Source organism: Diceros bicornis, chromosome 13 (assembly GCF_020826845.1).
Source record: "Diceros bicornis minor isolate mBicDic1 chromosome 13, mDicBic1.mat.cur, whole genome shotgun sequence".
NCBI classification, from domain to species: domain Eukaryota; kingdom Metazoa; phylum Chordata; class Mammalia; order Perissodactyla; family Rhinocerotidae; genus Diceros; species Diceros bicornis.
In genome coordinates, this window is record NC_080752.1 from 37,844,754 (window position 1) to 37,866,057 (window position 21,304).

Here is a 21,304-nt window from a genome sequence, read left to right on the forward strand (position 1 = left end):
TATTTTTACTTCCTGTTTGAACTTTATTTCACACAGTATATATTCTTTTGGGTCTGGTTTCTTTTGCTCAAGCTTATTGTGAGATTCATCCACATGTGTATAGCTATAGTTTGGGTTCACTGTCTTACTATAAACATGCAACAATTTATCCATTCTACTACCAAATGGACACCATTTCAAATTTTTACCCATCATGAAAAATACTACTAAATTTTTATATATGTTTCTTGGCACATAAGAAATGTATGTTTATCGGCTGGGTATATACTTCAGAATGCAAATCCTGGTTATAGCAGAAAAATAACTTCAGCTTTTGTAGATAATGCTGAAGTCTTTTCCAAAGCAGCTGTTATAATTTATATTCCCACCGGCAGTGTTTGAGAGTTCTTGTTGCTTCACATATTTGCCAATACCTGGTAAATTTAGTAATGTGGTATTACTGCATGGTTTTGTGCCTAGCTGATTAATTTTTGTCACGTTTGTCGGTCATTTGGATAACCTCTTCGGTAAAGTGACTATGTAAGTCTCGTCTGTTTAAAAAACTGAGCTATTTTCTTATTGATTTCTAGTAGCTTTTTTTTAATCTGATATATAAATACTTTATTGGATTTTTATGTTGCAATTATGTTTTTCTAATACGTGGCTCGCATTTTTACTCTCTTAACCACATATTTGATGAAAAACACTAATTTTAGGGCTGGCCCCATGGCTTAGTGGTTAGGTGCTCGCGCTCTGCCGCTGGCGGCCCGGGTTCGGATCCCGGGTGCGCACTGACGCACTGCTTCTCTGGCCATGCTGAGGCCACGTCCCACATGCAGCAACTAGAAGGATGTGCAGCTATGACATACAACTATCTACTGGGGCTTTGGGGGGAAAATAAATAAATAAATAAAATCTTAAAAAAAAAAACACTAATTTTAATGTAGTTCATTAAATTTATCAATCTTTTCTTTTGTATATAGTGACTTTTGTGTCCTGATTAAGAAACCTGCAGACAAATTATTGTACTTTTTAATATCTTATTTTTCCCCTCTGGCTATTTTTCATCTTCTGTTGTAAATAGCTTTACTTGACTGGTCTAAAAGCTTCCCTTCATTTTCACCTTTTTTTAATTCATGCTTGGAATTTGTAGGAAATCTTTTGAATCTGTGACTTTAACATCTCAGGTATGAAAAATTTCTCAGCCATTCTCTTCAATTTTTGCTTTTTTTCAGTCTATCCTCTCTCCTCTGTGCTTCATTCTGAATTCTACAGACCTATCTTCTAGTTCATTATTCTTTTCTCCAGCTGTGTCCAATCTGCTATTAAACTCATCCATGTTAAGTTTTTAATTTTATTATAATATTTAGTTCTAGAATTTCTATTGGTTCTTTTCAGACTTTGTTTTCTTGAAATTCTCAATCTATCTTTATCACCTTGAATACAATAAGTATAGTCATTTAACGTCTGTATTTGAGAAAGCCAATAGCTGGAGCCCCTGTGCGACATCTGTTGCTGGTTCTCACTCATGCTGTCTTTTTTCCCTCTGTGACTAATTATTTCTAATTGTGTGCTGGACATTTTATTTGAAAAACTGTTCGCAGATATAATTTGAAGACTAGTATGATAGTCTCTAAAAGGGATTACTAGCTCTGAAATCACTGTAATCCAAATACAAGGGTTGAGATGATTTAATATTGAGCTACAGTACCCGTGAGAGCAGGTCAATTTCTGGTTCACCCTTGTTCCAGGCATGGAGTCCTTTGGGATCCCAGCCTAAAGGATAGGCGGATTTACCAGAGCCTTTTCTGCCACTCCTTTTGGAGGGCCCTGACCCCAAGTTTTGTCACCCTAGCCCAACAAGTCTATGAAAAACAAGTTAAGATTTTTAGTTGCCTCTTCTAGGGGAAGTTTTACCAAACGTTTCACTTTTCTTTGAATTTCCACCTTTTCTAGGATCTTAGCCTTCATAATTCTTTATTTTAGCTTTATGATGCCTTTGAGATTTTTTAATATTGTGACCAGCTTTTCCAATTGTTATCCGTGAGTCTGAATTACCTAGCCTGTCAATAGCAGAGTCCTAATAATTGTCCCTGTGTACTTTTCCTTAATCCCACTTCCTTCTCTCTCACCTTGAATTTAATGTTTAGCATTTCTAACTTGTATAATTTGATTTTTTATGTATTTAATGAATAATAACTTTATTTGCATATTACAAAACTTTATTAAATGGTGTTATACTGTTATTCAAGTACTATTTTTTAGGCTGATCCATGCTAATACCTTTAGTATTACTTCATTAATTTTATTTTTTATTTTTTTATTTTTTTTGTGAGGAAGATCAGCCCTGAGCTACACATCCATGGTAATCCTCCTCTTTTTGCTGAGGAAGACCAGCTCTGAGCTAACATCTATTGCCAATCCTCCTCCTTTTTTTTTTTCCCCCAAAGCCCCAGTACATAGTTGTATGTCATAGTTGCACATCCTTCTAATTGCTGTATGTGGGACACGGCCTCAGCATGGTCGGAGAAGTGGTGCCTCAGCGTGCACCCGGGATCCGAACCCAGGCCAATAGCGGAGTGTGCGCATTTAACCGCTAAGCCACGGGGCCGGCCCTACTTCATTAATTTTAGTTGCTATGTATATATATTACTATTCAAATCCACTGAACAAATAAATTGTGGTATACTCTGTCTTATTTAGGCTTATTTCAATTATTTTCTACTATTCACTATTAAAACGAATACACAAATCAACATTCTTATGTATGATTACTTGCACACGTCTGGGAACTTCTCTGAGGTATATACCAAGAAGTAAAATTGCTAGGGAGTAGTATATGATCATCTTCAACATTATTGTCCAATTACTCTCTAAAGTGATTGTATTCATCTTTGTCAACACTTTAAAATGGTTTCATTTTTTGTCATTCTAATGCAGGTGACTTGTATAGAATTGTGGTTTATCTTGTCATTTCCCTAATAAGGAGTAACACTGAGTATCTTTTCTTAAATTTATCAGCCAATAGATTTTCACTTCTATGAACTGCCCATTTGTTCTTGTTGTTAATTATTATTATTATGAGGAATATCAGCCCTGAGCTAACATCCATGCCAATCCTCCTCTTTTTTTGCTGAGAAAGACTGGCCCTGAGCTAACATCGGCGCTAGTCTTCCTCCACTTTATGTGGGACACCGCCACAGCATGGCTTGACAAGCGGTGTGTCGGTGCGCGCCCAGGATCCAAACCCGGGCCGCCAGCAGCTGAGCGTGCGCGCTTAACCGCTACACCCCGGGGCTGGCCCCTAGAACTGCCCATTTTTTAACTAGGCATTTTTTTTCTTATTAATTTGCTTCTTTTCCCTCAATTCTGAATTCTAATATCGTGTCACTTATGTATTCCAAAGAGATTCTCCCAGGCTGTGGCTTTATCTTTTTATTTTATTTCTGGTATCACCTGATGCACCAAGGATAGTAAATTTTAACAGTCTAATGTGATTTTTTTCCTTTATATTCATTTTGAATCTTGCTGAAGAAATTTTTCCCTACTTAAATTTCATGAAGATAGTCTCCTCAATTTTCTCTTGAAAGGTCAGCTTTTCATATTGAGATTTTCATTACTCCTGTGATTGTTTGATTTTTGTATTTGGTTTGTATTAGACACCCATAACTTTATTCCCATTGCCACTTTTTTATTTCAGGCCCTCAGTATCTCAAAAGTAAATTAGGTGTTAGAAGTCAGGATAGTGGTTATCTTTAAGAAAGAGGGAAGGTTACAGTTCTATATATTGACCAGGGTGGTAGGTGTGTTTACTTTACTGATATACATTGAGCTGTACACTACTGATTTATAGACTTTTCTGTATGCATATTGTAGTGGTATGATAAAGTTGGCTCATACTGGTTTGTGAAAGCCAATTGTTAAATAGGAACTTTGTGTGTCAACTGTCAAACTGCTGGTAGCTTAAAATCAGCCATGAAGAGTATTTACATTATTAAATTTCACAAAACTACAAATGAGGTATTTTTCTTTTCCCAAACAGCATGTATGTCTGTTATACGTCAACCAAAAAAGAAGTTTAAAAACATATATGCTTTGGTATATGATACAACTTTAGGGAAATGTATGTTAAATAAGTAAAAGCTCCAGGGGCTGGCCAACAGTGGTTAAGTGCACGTGCTCTGCTGTGGCGGCCTGGGGTTCGCAGGTTCAGATTCTGGGCACTGACTGACGCACCGCTCATCAAGCCATGCTGTGGCCGCGCACCACACACAAAACAGTGGAAGATGAGCACAGATGTCAGCTCAAGGACAACCTTCCTCAGCAAAAAGAGAAAGATTGGCAACAGATGCTAGCTCAGGGCCAATCTTCCTCACCCCCCCCCCCCAAAAAAAAGGAAAAGCTCCAGCATGTAATGATAAATATACTTAGATGTTTATTGCAGCATTGCTTATGGTTGTAATAAAAAAAAAACCCAAACTAGAAACCTGGCGGGGTGGGGGTTGGGGAAGGGGGAGAGAGAAGAAGGGAGGGGGAGGGAGCGAAATAGCTGGAAAAATTATGGTATATACATATATGCAACTACTAAAAATGTATGAGTAAAATCTATCTGGAATGACCTAGCGGGATGCCCAAAACATGTTAAATAAAAAAATGCAAACTACAAAACAATGTGGATGATATAATTCAATTAAAGCAACAAATATCCTCTTTATACATATGTATATGTGTATGTTTTTATATGATTTCATTAATATAAAGAAAACTGTGGAAGGACACATGCAAACCATTCACACTGACTGCCTTGGAGGGAAGGAGGCTCAACTGGCTGGGACAGCAACTGGAAGGGCATTAACTACTTCTCTGTATGCGTCTATACTGCTGGACTTATCCCAACAGGTGATTCTGTAATTTAAAATAACCCAACAAAGTTTAAAAAATCTTACTTAAAAAAGGGTAGATCATAACAAAAGTCACATAAATGGTTGGTTTATCTGTTCTATAATTTCCTCCTATTCCAATCCAACTTTTATTATTACTCGGCCTTTTCAAAGATCATTTTCATCAAAGATACTCTTCTATTAAAAAACAAAAACAATCTTTCTCTGCCTATAAGATTAAATCCAAAACTGAAAAAGAACATGAGCCAGAAGATCCGGGATCTAGTCATAGTTCTACTTAGTGACTCCAGGATGTCATGCCTGCCACAATGAAAACGAGGGGCATGAGATGGAGAAGCAGTTTGCTTTCAGATAACTAGTACATTAGAAGGCAATGAGTTAAATAATCCTAGATTTGGATTCTAGCACTTCCACTTACTACTTATATGACCTTGAGCAAGTTATTTATCCTTTTTTAAGTCTCAGTTTCCAATTTAATAAAGTGGGGCTAATAATACTGACCTTTCAGGGTTATAATAACCATTAAAAATAATATACTATGTAAAGCATCTGCCCATATTGCAACCTAATAGGTGCTGAATAGATATGGTTTCTGTTACTACAATCATCCTCGTTCTACAGTCAGCATTTCAAGATCTTCGCCATCTTTCCCACCACCAATATAGTTTTTGAATTATTTAAGACTTTACTACAGGCCAGATACTGAGCTGGGAACTTTACATACACAATTTCATTCATTTTAATTAATTTTATCATTATAATAACCTTAAATTGTATGAATTAATCTTATTTTATGGATTAAAAACTGAGGTTTAAAGAGGTTATGTAACAACTGTAAGGTTATAAAGTTAGCAAGTGGCATTTAAATTTTAAAGTTTAAATTTTAAAGCTAGAACTGTGAGACTCCAACGCCCATGTCTGTAACCATTAGGCCATGCTTGCTGCCTCAGACTTGAACCTGCCTAGAATATGTTCTTCCTTCTCTATAGTTATACTCTCCATCCTCCCAGACCCAACTCAAACTACTTGCTTCGTAAAAGTTTATCACTCTCCCACCAACACAGTGATTTCTTTTTCCTCCAACTTGATTTGTAAGTCTAAACCATCCATGCAGGCATCAACACACTGCAATATCACAGCATATCTTATAAGTGATTTTTCTCTTGTGAATGCTTTTTTTCAATATGAATTTTGAGTTCCTTAAAGAAAGAAGATAAAACTTTTCCAAGTCCCAATAGACTTACCTACCTTTGAACAGGTACTCAAAATATTGACAGAATGATAGAGTTTTGCATTTTATATAGAGGCATGATAATGAGTTGTGATAATTAAGAAAAAACTCAAATGTTAAAGGACACACATTTCTGACACAGATACCTTGGTAACAGTAACAAGTAGAGAAAACACATATGGTACATGGCAGGTTTATGACTTCAGAACAGAAGACAAGGAACACTAACCAGAAGCTCTTTGGTTTCCCATTCTGTCTTGCCCTAGATTTGACAGGCTATGGAGATTAATTGGCTGTGGACAATGTAAAGAGAAAGAAATCTAATAGTTCCTAAAAGATGAAATTATCAGTTTTGAACCCTTTATAACCACAACTATCCTATCATTTTCAGAAGCTAGAATTAGAACCAATCTCTCAATTTTGAATTTAATTAAATGTGAATACATGTATTCACTTTATTTCTGTAAGATGACATCCCAGGAAAAATTGAGTGTCCATGACAATAATTTCATATTGCTAATTTAAACCTTATTCAATCCTTCTCACATTGGATAGGACCACATCATGTCTATTTTAGTCTAGTCTCCACATCCCCTCCAGAGGTGAGGATACATTTTAATAAAGCAAGATTCTTTTTATACAATGAGGATATTATATTAATAAGTGCTAAAAATATATTCTCCCCTTTACGTTGCCCCAATAACACTTTTGGGAAGAATGTGTAGTGAGGGGAGAATATACCTCTTGGAGATTTCTGGTTTTACTCCTTCCTCTCTTCTTACCGTTACTAGACATCGACACATGTTTGCGTAAGCCACAGAGAAACTGGGTTCATCAATAGCTTTCTCAAAGACCAGGTCAATGACTCCTTTCAGCCGCTCCTCTGTGTCAACAGTAAGTCCTGACACTTGCTTCATCAGTTGGTTGAACATTTGTGGTGTCAATTTATTTAAGATACTTCGAACTTTTCTAAAAAGTTCCTAGAAGGGCCACAAAAAAGAAAAGAGCAGTATAGTAACTGGGACTATTTGATGTTTTTTTGTAAGAATTAATATTTTGCTTATAATTTATAAGTTAAAATCCCCAAATTAAGAACAAAAAATGTGAACTAGCCACAGAAATAATTAAATCTATTTTAACAAATAGTAAAAAATTATACCACCTCTTTTTCACTCCTAATGAGAATTCTAGGAACTAGGTATAGTCATCCTTTACTGGTGGGAGTATCATCTGGTACATTTCTTTTTTTTTTTTTAAACTCACCAATTTTATTTAATTAATTAATTAATTAATTAATTTTTTGTGAGGAAGATTAGCCCTGAGCTAACATCCGATGCCAATCCTCCTCTTTTTTTGCTGAGGAAGATGGGCCCTGGGCTAACGCCCGTGCCCATCTTCCTCTACTTTATATGGGACACCGCCACAGCATGTCTTGACAAGTGGTGCGTCGGTGCATGCCCGGGATCTGAAACTGCGAACCCTGGGCCACTGAAGCGGAGCACGCACACTTAATGGCTACGCCACCGGGCCAGCCCCATCTACTACATTTCTAAGGGCAATTCCACAACGTGTATTAAAAGCTTTAAAACTGTGACTGCCCTTTGAATCAGCAATTATACTTTTAAAAATTAATTCATATTTAAGGATAGGTATAAAAGATTTTAGCCACAATAACTATCAATAACTCTATATAGCAAATAACTTAAATGTCTTAAAATAGGAATTTGATTAAGTTATGGTATAGTACAAATTATGGCATAGAATAGTAGGCAAGAATTTTTTAGATGTTGTAGAAATTCTTATCAAATTAGGAATAGAAGAGAGTTTCCTCAATCAACAAGAAAAAGCCCATCTATAACTCTACTCAACGGTGAAAGAACGAATGTTTTCCCCCTAAGACTGCAAACAGACCAAAAATGTCCATTCTCACCATTCCTATTCAAAATCACACTGGAAGTTGCAGTCAGTACAATAAAGCAAAGAAAAAGAACTATAATCCATACAGATCGTAAAGGAAGAAATAAAACTCTCTAGTCACCGATGATATGATTGTCTACATATCATCTAATATCTAATATCTACAAAAAGAGATATTAGAACTAATAAGTGAGTCGAGCAAGATTGTAGAATACAAATCAATATACAAACATCAACTTTATTTCTATATGTTAGTAACAAACAACTATAAATTACATTGTTCAAAAAGGACCATTTACAAAGGCACCAAAACCCATGAAATACTTAGCTAAGAATCTAACAAAAATATCCATAGGAGCTGTATGATGAAAACTATAAATTACTGATGAAAGAACTCAATGAGGACTAAATGAATGGAGATCTATACCACGTTAAGTATTAGAAGATTCATTACTGTTCTCAGTTTTCTTTAACTTGATCTACAGACTTAACACAATCAAAATAAAAATCCTAGTAGGATTTTTTTTGTACAAATCAAGAAGCTGATTCTACGATTTATATGGAAAGATAAAAAAACTAGAATAGCCTAAACAATTTTGAAAGATACCAAAGTTAGAGGACTCATACAACTTGATTTCAACACTTACTATAAAAAACTACTATAAACAGACAGTGTGGTATTGGCCAGAGGACAGACACAGGGATCACTGGAACAGAACAGAAAGTCTAGAAATAAATTCACATATATATGATGAATTGATTTTCAAAAAAGGTCCAAAGGAGACTCCATGGATAAGGGACAGTCTTTTCAACAAATGGTGCTGGAACAACTGGATATTCATAAGCAAAAAGAAAAGTGAACCTAATCATACCTTGCACATAATACAAAAATTAACTAAAACTGGATCATAGACCAAAATGTAAAACCTAACTGCAAATTCTAGAAGATGACATAGGAAAAAAACTTTGTATTCTTGGGTTATGCAAAGATTTTTTTGGAAATGACAGCAAAAGCACAATCTATAAATGAAAAAATGAATAAACTAAGCATCATCAAAATTAAAAGCTTCTGCTCTACAAAAGACACCATTAAAAGACAGACCACACAAGCAGAAAATTTTTACAAAACACACATTCCATAAAGAATTTGTTTCAAGAATATATAAAGAACTCTCAAAACTGAACTGTAAGAAAACACACCAGGGGCCAGCCTGGTGGCATAGCGGTTGGTTAAGTTCGCTGGTTCAGGTCCCAGGCATGGACCTACTCACCGCTCATCAAGCCATGCTGAGGCAGCGTCCTACATAGAAGAGCTATATCTCTACAACTATGATATACAACTATGTACTGAGGCTTTAGACAGAAAAAAGAAAAAGAGGAAGATTGGCAATAGATGTTAGTGCAGGGCCCATCTTCCTCAAAAAAAAAAAAAAAATACCACCCAATGAAACAGGGCAAAAGATATGATCAGAAATTTTACCAAAGAAGATACATGAATGGCAAATAAGCACATAAAAAGATGTGCTTATTCAACATATTAAGTCATTTGGGAAATGCAAATTAAAACTACAATGAGATACTATCACATATCCATTAGGAATGGCTAAACTTTATCAAGCAGAAAACAATAAGTGCTGGTGAAGATGTGGAATAATTGAAACTCTCATGCTTTGCCAGTGGAAATACAAAACGGTACAATAATCATCTTGGAAAACAGTTTGGTGTTTTCTAATAAAGTTAAACCTACACTTATAACTCAGCAATCTCATAGTTAGGAATTTATCCAGAAGAAACAAAAACTTATGTTCACACAAATTCTGTATGTGAATGTTTATAGTGATTTTATTTGTAATTGCCAAAACCTAGAAACTGCTTATCCTGTGAATGAATAAACAATTTCTGGTATATCCAAACAATGGAACACTACTGGGTAATAAAAAACAAGGAATAAACTAATCATACATGTAATGTTATGGTTGAATCTCAAATGTATATGCTGAGCGAAAGAAGCTATATTCAAAATGATTTCATTTATATGATATTCTGGAAAAAGCAACACTATAGGGACAAACAAATCAGTGACTGCCGGGGGGGAGCATGTGAGGAAAGGCTGAATATAAATTAGTACAAGGAAATTTCGAGGGGCTGACGGAAATGTTCTACATCTTGATTGTGGTGGTAGTTAAATGACTGTGTGCTTGTCAACAACTGTGGAACTGTATACAAAAAAGTAACTTTTACTAAATGTAAATTATGCCTTAGTAAAAATATGAAGTCGCAAAAATCCATGAAACCATGATACCATAACTGAAAAGGCCTATAAAATGTTTTGTTTCATTCCTATAAAAATTTGTATCTAAATACAAGGACTTTTAGAATATGTGCCAATATGTTAACAGTTTTCAGTAGGCAGAAGATAGTAAATAAATTTATTTAATTTTTTCAAAATTTTTATTTATTTATTTTTCCCCCAAAGCCCCAGTAGATAGTTGTGTGTCATAGCTGCACATCCTTCTAGTTGCTGTATGTGGGACGCGGCCTCAGCGTGGCCGGAGAAGCAGCGCGTTGGTGTGCACCCAGGATCCGAGCCTGGGCCGCCAGCAGCGGAGCACACACACTTAACCGCTAAGCCACGGGGCCAGCCCTAAACAAATTTATTTAAATTTTTAAAAGTAACACTGTGAAGTTTTTCAGCAATGAGTCAGTATTGCTTTTATAAAGAAAAAACATTAAAAGTTTATTAGGGAAGGAGGGAGTCATTGTATCTCTCTAAAATTTTATCAACTGAGACAGTAGCATTTAGGTCTAAAACTTTAAACTGCTTTAACATCAAGGAAAAAAAAACTTTCAAACATCTTCAAATATTTCAGAAGGTAAGTGAAGCTTAGAAAAATAGGATAATAAAAAGGTAATTTATTGAAGTAATGTAGAACATGACTATAGTTAATGATACCATATCACATACTTGAAAGTTGCTAAGAAAGTTCTTAAAAGTTCTCATTAGAAGAAAAAATAAATTTTGTAACTATGTATGATGATGGATGTTAACTAGACTAACTGTGGTGATCATTTTGTAAAACATACAAAAATCGAATCATTACATTGTATACCTCAAACTAATATAATATGTCAATTACACTCAATAATAAAAAAATCTCCAGCATCAAACAACAAAAAATTTACTGAAAATCATTTATTCATCATAACTGACTATCTACTTGATGCTCAACAAATTCTGTAGGTACAAATGAAGCATAAGGCATAGTTATTGCCTTCCAGGCCATCAAAATTTAGCTGCAGAGACAAGATAGTTACAAGTAGAGTGACACAGCAAGGACAAGGTGGATTAGGAGCCAAAGAAGGGAGTAGTGTAGGTACAAGAGAGGTCAAAGGCACTGGGTTAGTCAAGGAATGCCTTAAGAAGGAAGTGAGAATTGGGCCAGAATATGAAGGACAAAAGAAGTTGGCTAAGTGAAAAGACAGGAGAGAAGATATTTTAGGAAGAGGAAAACATTTTAGGAAGGAATTGTTAATGAGGATTTTCTATTTTGAGAATCGAGAACAAGGAAAGATCAAAGAACCAGTGTGCGCTAATTGTGAGAGAAAATTAGGTCTTAAACGACAGGTTAAAAGCTAGGGTGGAGAGAGAAAAATCAGTGCTTCAGGTAGATGAGTCAGGCAGCAGCAGCAGGAATGTTGTATCAAGAGAAGAGAGATGAAGCAGGGGATCCCAGTATTGGAACCACCACAGTAGTATATGTATGTTTAGGAGTCTAGACATGTCAGGAGGCAATGTCTCCTAGAACTGCTTCAAGGAGAAGATGAAATCTTATGATATAGGAAGAATAAGGTCATTGGTGGTCGCTCATAACGTTGTTTTAATACAATGGTAGGAACAAAAGACTGAAAGAGTTTTCTGGAAGTGGAGGCAACAATAAAACCACTGTTTTGACAAAAAGGAAAGAGACAGAATAACAATTAGCAGGAGCAACAAGTCAACATGGGGTATACCTACACAGAGGAGAAGAATAAAAACACCAAAAAAGACGTAATGAAGCAAAGATGCTCTGAATTTAGAAGAAAAAGTGTCAAGAAAAAGAAGGTTGTACCAGCCCTGAAAAAGAAGTCTATTCATTCTCTATTGGATTTGCTTTATCTATTCACCAAAGAAAACTTAGCTAATTAATGATACTTTGAGTCAATATAATTACTGTTATGTTTCTGAAATAAAAATAAATCATTAATGGGGAGAACTCTGTTACAGAGTAAAGAGAGGCAGATTACAAGTCACAACAAATGGACTATTTAGTGACCACAACACTGTGGGTATCTTGATCTCTTGAAGCTTCAGTTTCCTCATATGGAAAAAACAGACAGTATCTATTCCCTCCTTCATAGGCGTTGGAAGAATCTAATGAAATAAGGCACTAATACAAGTGCCTTAAATACTAAAACAAGAAATCTTCATCTTCAATGATAAAGATCTGGCAGGAATTTTAACTTTGCAAGTCATTTAGGCCCCTTATCATTAAGTATTTCTCAGGGGGATTAGAGGGAGGGATGTAGAAAGTATTTTTTTTTTTTAACTTGAGATATATTGAGAAGAAATGGAGGAAACATTAGGTACTTGATTTCAGTAAATCTGGAGAAGGATGTACTTGAGAAAAATGTTTGGGCCAATCACTAGAAAGATGAATGAAGGCAAGCAGCCAATTAAGGTTTGACAGCACGGCTTTGTGATGGATCAGTTCATCTTGGTCTTGACTTGGCACGAACAATTTTGTTGGTTACTTCATTCAATTAACAAGTATTTACTGAGTATCTACTATGTATGAGGTTCTGTGTTGGTGCTGAATCAAAACCAAGATTTATAAGGGACATCTCTGGTTCCAGGAACATCATCATACTGAGCACCCAACTGGGCTCCAGGAACCAAGCCAAATGCTTTATTTTACTTCATTTAATCTTCACAATGGCCCTGTGAAGTAGGTAATAGTAGTATCTTCATTCTACAGTTAAGATGAAGAACCTGCCAAACAGAACTTGCCTCTGTCTCCTGAGCTGGAGCTTTTGACTGCTATACTAAACTGTTCATGGTGAAAGAAAAGATATATAAGCAACCAGACACTTAAAAGTCAGTATGCGATCTGTGATGCCTGGCTCTGGTACAGATAAACAGTTCAAGAAGAGACTCTAGTTTTGGTGCCTAGAAGCAAAAACATCCAAAGAAGGTAATAGAGGTGACCCAGGGATAGGAACTGGCATTGTGTGTACAGCAAAAGATGAATAAAGATTTTACATAATTTGACACAAAAAACAATTTTGTGTGGATTAAAGGAATTCATTCAATTTACCTGAAGGAGTTCTGAGGGCAGGAAATGGTGAGAAAGATGCAAAGAATTCAATTTTATTCCAAAAGACTCTAAAACAAGATAGGTTTCTAAATGCTAACTTATTAGAAATGAAAGCCTGACAAGGAGACACAAAGCAATGTACCAACTAGACAAGCAGTGGGTAATCACTGAGAATCTAAAAACACATTTTTAAGAAGAGAAAATATTGATCTAAGCCAGAATGATAGAAGTCTCTGACATATGAACCCTCTAGACATAGTGTCTGTCTTGAAAAGCACAAAGAAAGCAATTTCAAGAGAAAATAGTAGGTTTATTGGCATCCATGATGGCTTATTTAGAATAATGCTTTTAATAGGAAAATAATTACAAAAAGTCTTAAACTAAGATCTCTACATATATTACTAGGGCAAAATGACAAATCAAAACAAATCATTATATTTCCAAAACAATGTTAGAACGTCCTTCTGTTCTCACCTGGGTTTTAATGTTTTCGGGATCCTCAGCTTGGCTGTCTCGTTTCTGGCTGGGCTTCCAGGCATTCTCTGCCTTTTTCAGGTGCACATCTTCTTTTACAGGGACTGTGATGATCTTCCTGGGCTCTCTTCTTTGGCCCGGTTGAGATCTCCGTGGCCCAACGTTCAACAACTAGGACAAGAATACTCTTTATTATATCTACACAGAGTACTTACAATTTGCAGTCTCTGCTTTGCTGCCCAAGTCAAGCCTGATGATCACACCAAACACTCAGATGCAAAGATGGGTATTAGGCACTCAATTTAGATGTGAACTCTTTTTGGGGGGTGGGGGGGCACTTAGAATACAATCAATGTAATGTTCTCTACCACTTCAATTTTTGACCTGAAGTCCTAAATGAGATAAACAAAGTGATAAAAAATTATGTTTGATAAAGCTGTTGTTCCTAACATAAAAGACTACCCCTAAGTGAAACTCTATTTTTTACTAGTTGTATGACTTGCGACTGGTCACTTGAATGAATACAAAACTTCACTGCAATCATCACAATTACAAATCTGCTTCAAAAACTGGGTTTCTAAACTTTAAGTGTGAAATAAAAATATAAGCTTATCACCAAAATTCTCTATAGCATAATAAACACCCAGCCTTACTGCAGATCTTAACGGATCTCTCTAAATTTGCTGGGCCAGAAATACCTAAAATAAGTCTTTCTTATAACATCAATGAGATCCAACTAAATTGCTCCCTGAAAAAAACGTCTTCCTCTCTTTGTCAGCTCTTTGTTCCTGCTAGAGTCCCACTATACTCATTCTGGTAAAACCAATGTATGCTAGCATGTCACACTGGTCATCAAATTAAGAATTGCTACTGCAAGAGATAATCAGGTAAGTTAAAAGCCGCATTCTGTGTATTAAAATATTCATAATAGTTGCTACTTGAAATGCTTGGAAATAGTTTTTCAAGATTAAATATTTGGGTTGATAATAAGTTCTGCTCCTCCAGATCTGTTACATATTGACAGCCTTTACTTTTTCTGACATAACATTCTCTAAATGCTGAGTAAATGTAGCCATTAGATTTCAAGAGAGAAGGAAAAAAAAAACTTCACACAAGACATACAGACCAGAATCATCTCACCTAACACCCCAATACTGCCCTTTGGCATTCATATAAAGCTTCAGAGAAGTAAGTAGAAAGTTAAATGTCATGATTTATATAAAAAGACAGGTTCTAAGAGAGACATGGTCTGAGGCCTAAGCTGATAAGCTTAAAAGCCTTTACACATCACTCATCATCGGAACTGTTCCCTCACACTTCACTATCTGCTCTAATTAGAAACAGCAGTATCAAGGATATATCAGAATCAAAAGTTAGAATTTCTAGGCAATAAATACCAATCTTGTCAAATACATCCAGCTAAAGACTCAGTACTGATGATATGATCTCAGACTATTTGGTAAACATTAAAAAAACTGAGGACAGAGGGCCGGCCCCATGGCCAAGTGGTTCAAGTTCCACACACTCTGCTTCCACATCACGGGTTTGAGGGTTTGGATCCAAGGCGCAGACCTACTCCACTCATCAGCCATGCTGTGGAGGAATCCCACATACAAAAACATGGAGGAAGATCGGCACAGATGTTAGCTCAGGGCTAATATTCCTCAAGCAGAAAAAAAAAACAAAAGAGGAAGACTGGCAATGGATGTTAGCTCAAGGCTAATCTTCCTCACCAAAACAACAACAACAACAAAAACTGAGGTCAGATAAACCCAGAGGTACCAGGCATGGTATAACCGAAAGAACTAAAGAAGATCATCAATCAGACTGGAAAAGTACCAACAGGGAACAGATGCTAAACCAGACAGTACTATTATATTTATAACTGAAACTTTGATATGGTAGCCCAGACAAAATAATTCTGTTATGAAAATGCAGTAAACCAAGTATTGTCTGGTTTTTATAATTCAGGTTATATTCTAGTGCTGATTCATGTGGGTTAATATCTTTTTCTATGCCTGGATAAAGTTCAAATAAGTAATTATATCACAAGACATTTAACCTACTCCATGCATTTGCACATAAAAATCTGTCAAGAACTAAAGTTGTGAGAACATGATGTAATCTATGCAGAAACAGAAGTATAATGATGTACACCTGAAATTTATACAATGTTATAAATAGATGTTACCACACTTAAAAAATAAATAAACAAAAGAACTAAGGTTGATGGTGTAATGAAAAGTAATTATGTCAAAATCACATAAGAGCCACAGTACACAGAATTTAAGAATATAATTTTATTTTATTTATTTATTTTTTTTATTTTTGTGTGTGTGTGTATGAGGAAGATCAGCTCTGAGCTAACATCCATGCCAATCCTCCTCTTTTTGCTGAGGAATACTGGTCCTGGGCTAACATCCACGCCCATCTTCCTCTACTTTATATGGGACGCCGCCACAGCACGGCCTGACAAGCGGTGCATCTGCACGCGCCTGGGATCCGAACCCGGGCCGCCAGCAGCAGAACGTGCGCACTTAACTGCTATGCCACAGGGCAGGCCCCTAAGAATATAATTTTAATTTAACCATGTTTGAGTAAAGTCAGAAAATATCCATTTCCAAAAAATACTGCAAACACCAATGAACATGCCTTGTGATTTGAATTTAGAAAGTAAATATGATTTATGCCACATCTCTTTACCTGCCCCAAGACAAATATGTGTGAATTTCAAACAAGCAGCATAGAAATGTAAGAAATATTACTACACAGATAACAAGACTTCAAAGGAAAAAAAGTTTTGAAAAGATAACTGATGTTAGTCCAGGATAAAAAATTTAAAATTATAACCCATGTGCAAGCTCCCAAGACAAATTTAAAAATTATATTTGTATCTCTGGATATAACTAAGACAGATACTGTTCACAAATGTTTATCCAAGTATATTGAGTCCCCAACAGATTTACTATACTTATAAATGCTTAACATGCTTAATTAATTAATCTCTAGCATTCTTCTGTTTATACTATGGGAATGAATTCACTGTCAGGAACATCAATGCCTAGAAGCACTGTGGTGCAGTGGAGAAGAAAGGCAGATTAGAAGACAAAAACAACTGTGCCCCGTTCTGCTACTTATGAGCAAAGCTACTGTGAGCAATTCTCTTAACTTTGTTGAACTTAAGCTTTCTCATCCGTCAAATGATTGTTCTACCTACAAAAGTTGCTATGAGGACCATGAGATATAAGCCATATAAAAGGACCTGAAAACTAGGTAAGGTATCATCATCAATACCAAAGAACAAAAGGAACTTTTTAAAAAGTGATACGTATATTGGTGTGATTAACTTTAAATATTTCATGTCCTTCTTCTGTGTGTGAAAAACTTAATACAAATTGTCAAATTTATAGTATCCTTCAAAAGTTGCACCACATATAATGAATGACTTACTTACTAAACACAAACAAAATCTAGGATCTTGTGCTAAGAGTTATGGAGTATATAAAAAGAAATGAACAGGCGTGCACCAACGCACCACTTGGCGAGCCATGCTGTGGCAGCATCCCATATAAAGTGGAGGAAGATGGGCACGGATGTTAGCCCAGGGCCAGTCTTTCTCAGCCAAAAAAAAAGGAAATGAAGCCTGGTCTCCTTGCTTGAAGGACAGACAATTCTGATTGACGGCTAGAAGAACTTTAATGTGCCTAGGGTCCACAAATGTCAGAACTAAAATGAAATGTCAATATCTGGGGTTGATTAACTAGTGAGTGGCAATGTTTTTTCAGGTGATGCAAGTTTAAATTTTTTACCCACTCTCATCTACTTTTCTTAAATGTATTAAATAAGAAATTACACCCATCTCTGTTATAGAGTTTAATATACATTTCTCTTATCTCATTCAGAGACTATGACTTCAAACTCTTCTGCTTACCTGAATATCAAAGAAAATAGGACCAAAATTCATGCTAGCAATTTTTAGAGAGACAACCAAGTGTTCCTTTAAGGAGAGAGGGAAGAATGACATGAGCTCAGAAAACCTCTCTTTGCCCCTAGGATTTTTATAATAGCTCAGCTAATCTCAAAGTTAGTTGAAATGAATATGAATGGCAAGTTACCAGTCTAGGTCCACAGCCCCTCTTCTCAATACATTTCTTTTGGGGCACGTTCTGTGATGTCTACCAAAAGATTACTATTAAAATTAATACCACAATTGCCAAGTAATTTGATTTTAAAAAACTAGAGAGATAATACTGCTTGGATGCATATATCCAATAGATATGCACTTTAGTGTCATCAAAGGACCTTTACGTTTGAAAACTATATGTAACTGCATATGACATGTTAAAACAATCGCTATGTATTAAAAATATTTTCTAACAACTCTGTTGCAGGAGAGTTTATATTAGGAGTCATGGCTACTTAAGCCATACTACGAAGCATACTTAGTAGATCTTAATATCTTTGGGCGGTAATTATTTATGAGCGAATTTGGAAGCTGGCAAAAATCATTAGAGGTATGGAACCAGAAACTATAGAGATGCTGCTTTTTTCCAAAAAGCATTATTGATTGTTTCTTTATATGTCAGATATATACGTCCTACGAATTTCCCATCTGTATCTACACCAATATACCAAGGAAAGCTGGACAAATTAAGCGGAGAATGTTTGTTAGCTATGGAAGAGGCTGGAAGAATAATTATTTGCATTAAGGCTTAACCTATCAGTATTACTCTGATAGATCACAATTTCACTTAAAAGTTAGCTTGTGGCACATGACAGAGCTACTTAAAGAAAATGAATTAAATAATTCAAGCTGACCTTTTTGGACACACTACAAATTCTTGATAACGGCTCATTTCCAGTCACATTACTTTGAATGCACCATTTATCTGATACATGTAAACATACAGATTAGGGGGCAAACATACATTGTGACAGTTACCTTCAAAATTCATTTTCTAATTTCAACATTTTAAAAGAGATACAGCTCATTCTTAATTCACAATATTTCCTTTTTTTGCTATACCTAATTATTAGACAATAGCAAGCTAGTAATGAAAAGCCACAGTACACACTAGAAGAGTAAATGTGGCAATTCATACCTTCTGAGAGTGACATATGAACAGAACTGAGCAATATGATAACCACATATGCTGTCACCCAGAGAATAATCAAAATGACATCAACGTTATCTCAAACGTTTGGCAAAACAAAGATTTAAACCAAAACTAAAACAAAAACAAATGCTAACAGAAATTTAAACCACCAAAAAGGGAAATAATGCTGAAAAATGAAGTACAAAATGGTTTCTAGAAAGCTGCTTTCTAAGACTTTCTGGTGAGGTAATTCAAACTTTAGAAAAATTTTGATTTGGAATTTAGAGGAAATAGATAAAGGTTCAACTTTAAATCTGTGTGAGAAAAGAATATTACACCCACAGAGGACTTTAAGATGGTGATGCTCAATAAATAATACTACAGATTAAGAAGATTTTCTGTAGGTTTTAAAAAGCCTGCAATACACTGTGGGCATTCAAGTATTTTTAATCAGTGTTTGGGTGCAGGCAAATGATCAAATAATTCAAATATCTACAAAGTGACATTTGTTTTCAGACAGTGTAGTCTTATTTTAAAGCAGGTTTCAAAAGTTGCCTTTCCAGAAATAAAAAAGGGGATGCGGAAACAAAAAGTGTCACCTTACATAAAAATATTTTACCAAACATAAAACAAAGTAATCTTAACAGGGTGATCTGCAAATGTACGTCACACTTCAAGGTCCTCCAGATCTTTAGATTAAGTGCTCTCTATGCCATTCCAACTCGGGAAACAGAGTGGTATTTACATCACTGGCAATCTTCCCCATGCTTTCTGCAAATCTACAAAGCATGGAGTAGGCAGAGCTGACTAATCCCACAGAGTGCAGAGGCCAGGCATAACTCCATTGGTGATGCCACTTCTACCGCTGAAGAGCCTGCCACCAGGGGTGTAAAGGCAATCTGCAGTTTAGCAATACTGCACTCTTTTGTACGTGTCATTTATTCATACTTTGACTTCACAACCTACAGTAAGTCAGAAGAGCAAAACAGAAAATATCATAACACCACAGGCTAGCTTTTTTTTTAAAAAAGGGATTCAGCGCACCCCTAAAGGCAGGCTCTTCAGGGGCGGGTGTGACATCGCCAGTGGAGTGCAAGTTGGGGCTTTACTCTGTTCCAGAATTGGCAATCCATGCCTGCTCTGCACTTTGCAAATCTGTAGAAACAAAGACAAGAGATGACCATTAGCTGAATGTCATGAGAGATCTCCAGTATATCAGGACACCTCAAAACAAAATAGGAATCCTATTCAAGGTTGGCTCTATTTTTAACCCACTTGCAGGTCACTCCAACTGAAAAAATATGAAAAAATCAATCAAGACCAAATTAAAGCAGACCAATTTCTTTCAAGTAAAAACGACTCAAGTGTATTCTTTATTTGCTTTAATATTAGTATGGAAAGGATAGTCTTCGCCTCTTCTACTTCTTCTTCTTGGTTAGAAGAATCAACGAATAAAAGCTGCTCTCTCGACTTTACACAAGATGACATGAAGTCTACGACAGTTTCTAACTAATTGGGTTGTAGGGAACTTGCACTTACAGGTACACCTCTTCCACCAGAAGTCTGCCTTCCAAAATCTGCAAATGCTGGAGTAAAGTCTGGTCCTCGAGGCAAAATCCGAGGATCCAGAGTTCGCATTGGCAATTTGGGTTGGTTGATCTGCATGAAGAAGCAAAGAAAAGCTTAACACAAGTTCCAGAATATTCAGTGCTACAAAGATAAAAACTCAAACTGAAAAGTTATGCCAGCTGAAACCGTAAGTACTGGCTTCCTGAACCAGTTGAAGTCCAATCTGAACCATAGTAGGTTCTCCTGGGCTAGCCTTAGAGCCTTTAGGTCAACAACGGTTTTCTGGTGCCCTGGGACTGATTAGGATTAAAATTCCCAAGGGGAGGCTAGACACAATCAGTGGACTGGCTCACTAGACACTCAGGACCAATAGCATGGCACAAAATAGGCTATTTTGAGATCCTATGAACTAGGGCCAAATTTTGGGATTTTTTTCCAGGATATTCACCAGGACATCAGCGCACTTGCCTATAAGAATTCTGCTATTGCTCATTTTGGTTTTAATGCTGTTGACTTATGGTTAGTAAAGTATGTATTTTGAGTGGACAGTAATAAGTCTCAAAAGGAGATATTTTTCATGTGTGATGACTCACTTAAAATCTCACTTTGTCTGCCTTGTTAATCAGAGATATGTGGTTTTGTATAGGCATATATAATGTGACTATAGACTCAGTAAAGCTAAGCAGCTCAGTGAGATATCAGCTCATGATTGGCCAGAAACAGAAAGTCAGAAACAGATAAGGTAGGAAGACAAAAAGGAATATTTTCTAAGAGGATAATCTA

The 21,304-nt window shown here is 35.9% G+C and overlaps 1 protein-coding gene across 12 annotated transcripts in view; it reads right to left on the reverse strand.

Moving 5' to 3' along the window:
• Positions 1-21,304, reverse strand: part of EIF4G3 (eukaryotic translation initiation factor 4 gamma 3) — a 328,826-nt gene that overhangs the window by 55,236 nt on the left and 252,286 nt on the right. For 8 of the 12 annotated variants that reach the window (XM_058553124.1, XM_058553130.1, XM_058553129.1 and 5 more), the window contains 4 exons: positions 20,492-20,611; positions 19,997-20,107; positions 13,857-14,027; positions 6,894-7,091 (listed from right to left, as the gene is read on the reverse strand). In XM_058553124.1, the coding sequence (XP_058409107.1) occupies positions 6,894-7,091; positions 13,857-14,027; positions 19,997-20,107; positions 20,492-20,611 (600 nt within the window). The remainder of the gene's footprint in view (positions 1-6,893; positions 7,092-13,856; positions 14,028-19,996; positions 20,108-20,491; positions 20,612-21,304) is intronic. The other 4 variants (XM_058553132.1, XM_058553128.1, XM_058553126.1 and 1 more) reach the window with 1 other exon arrangement.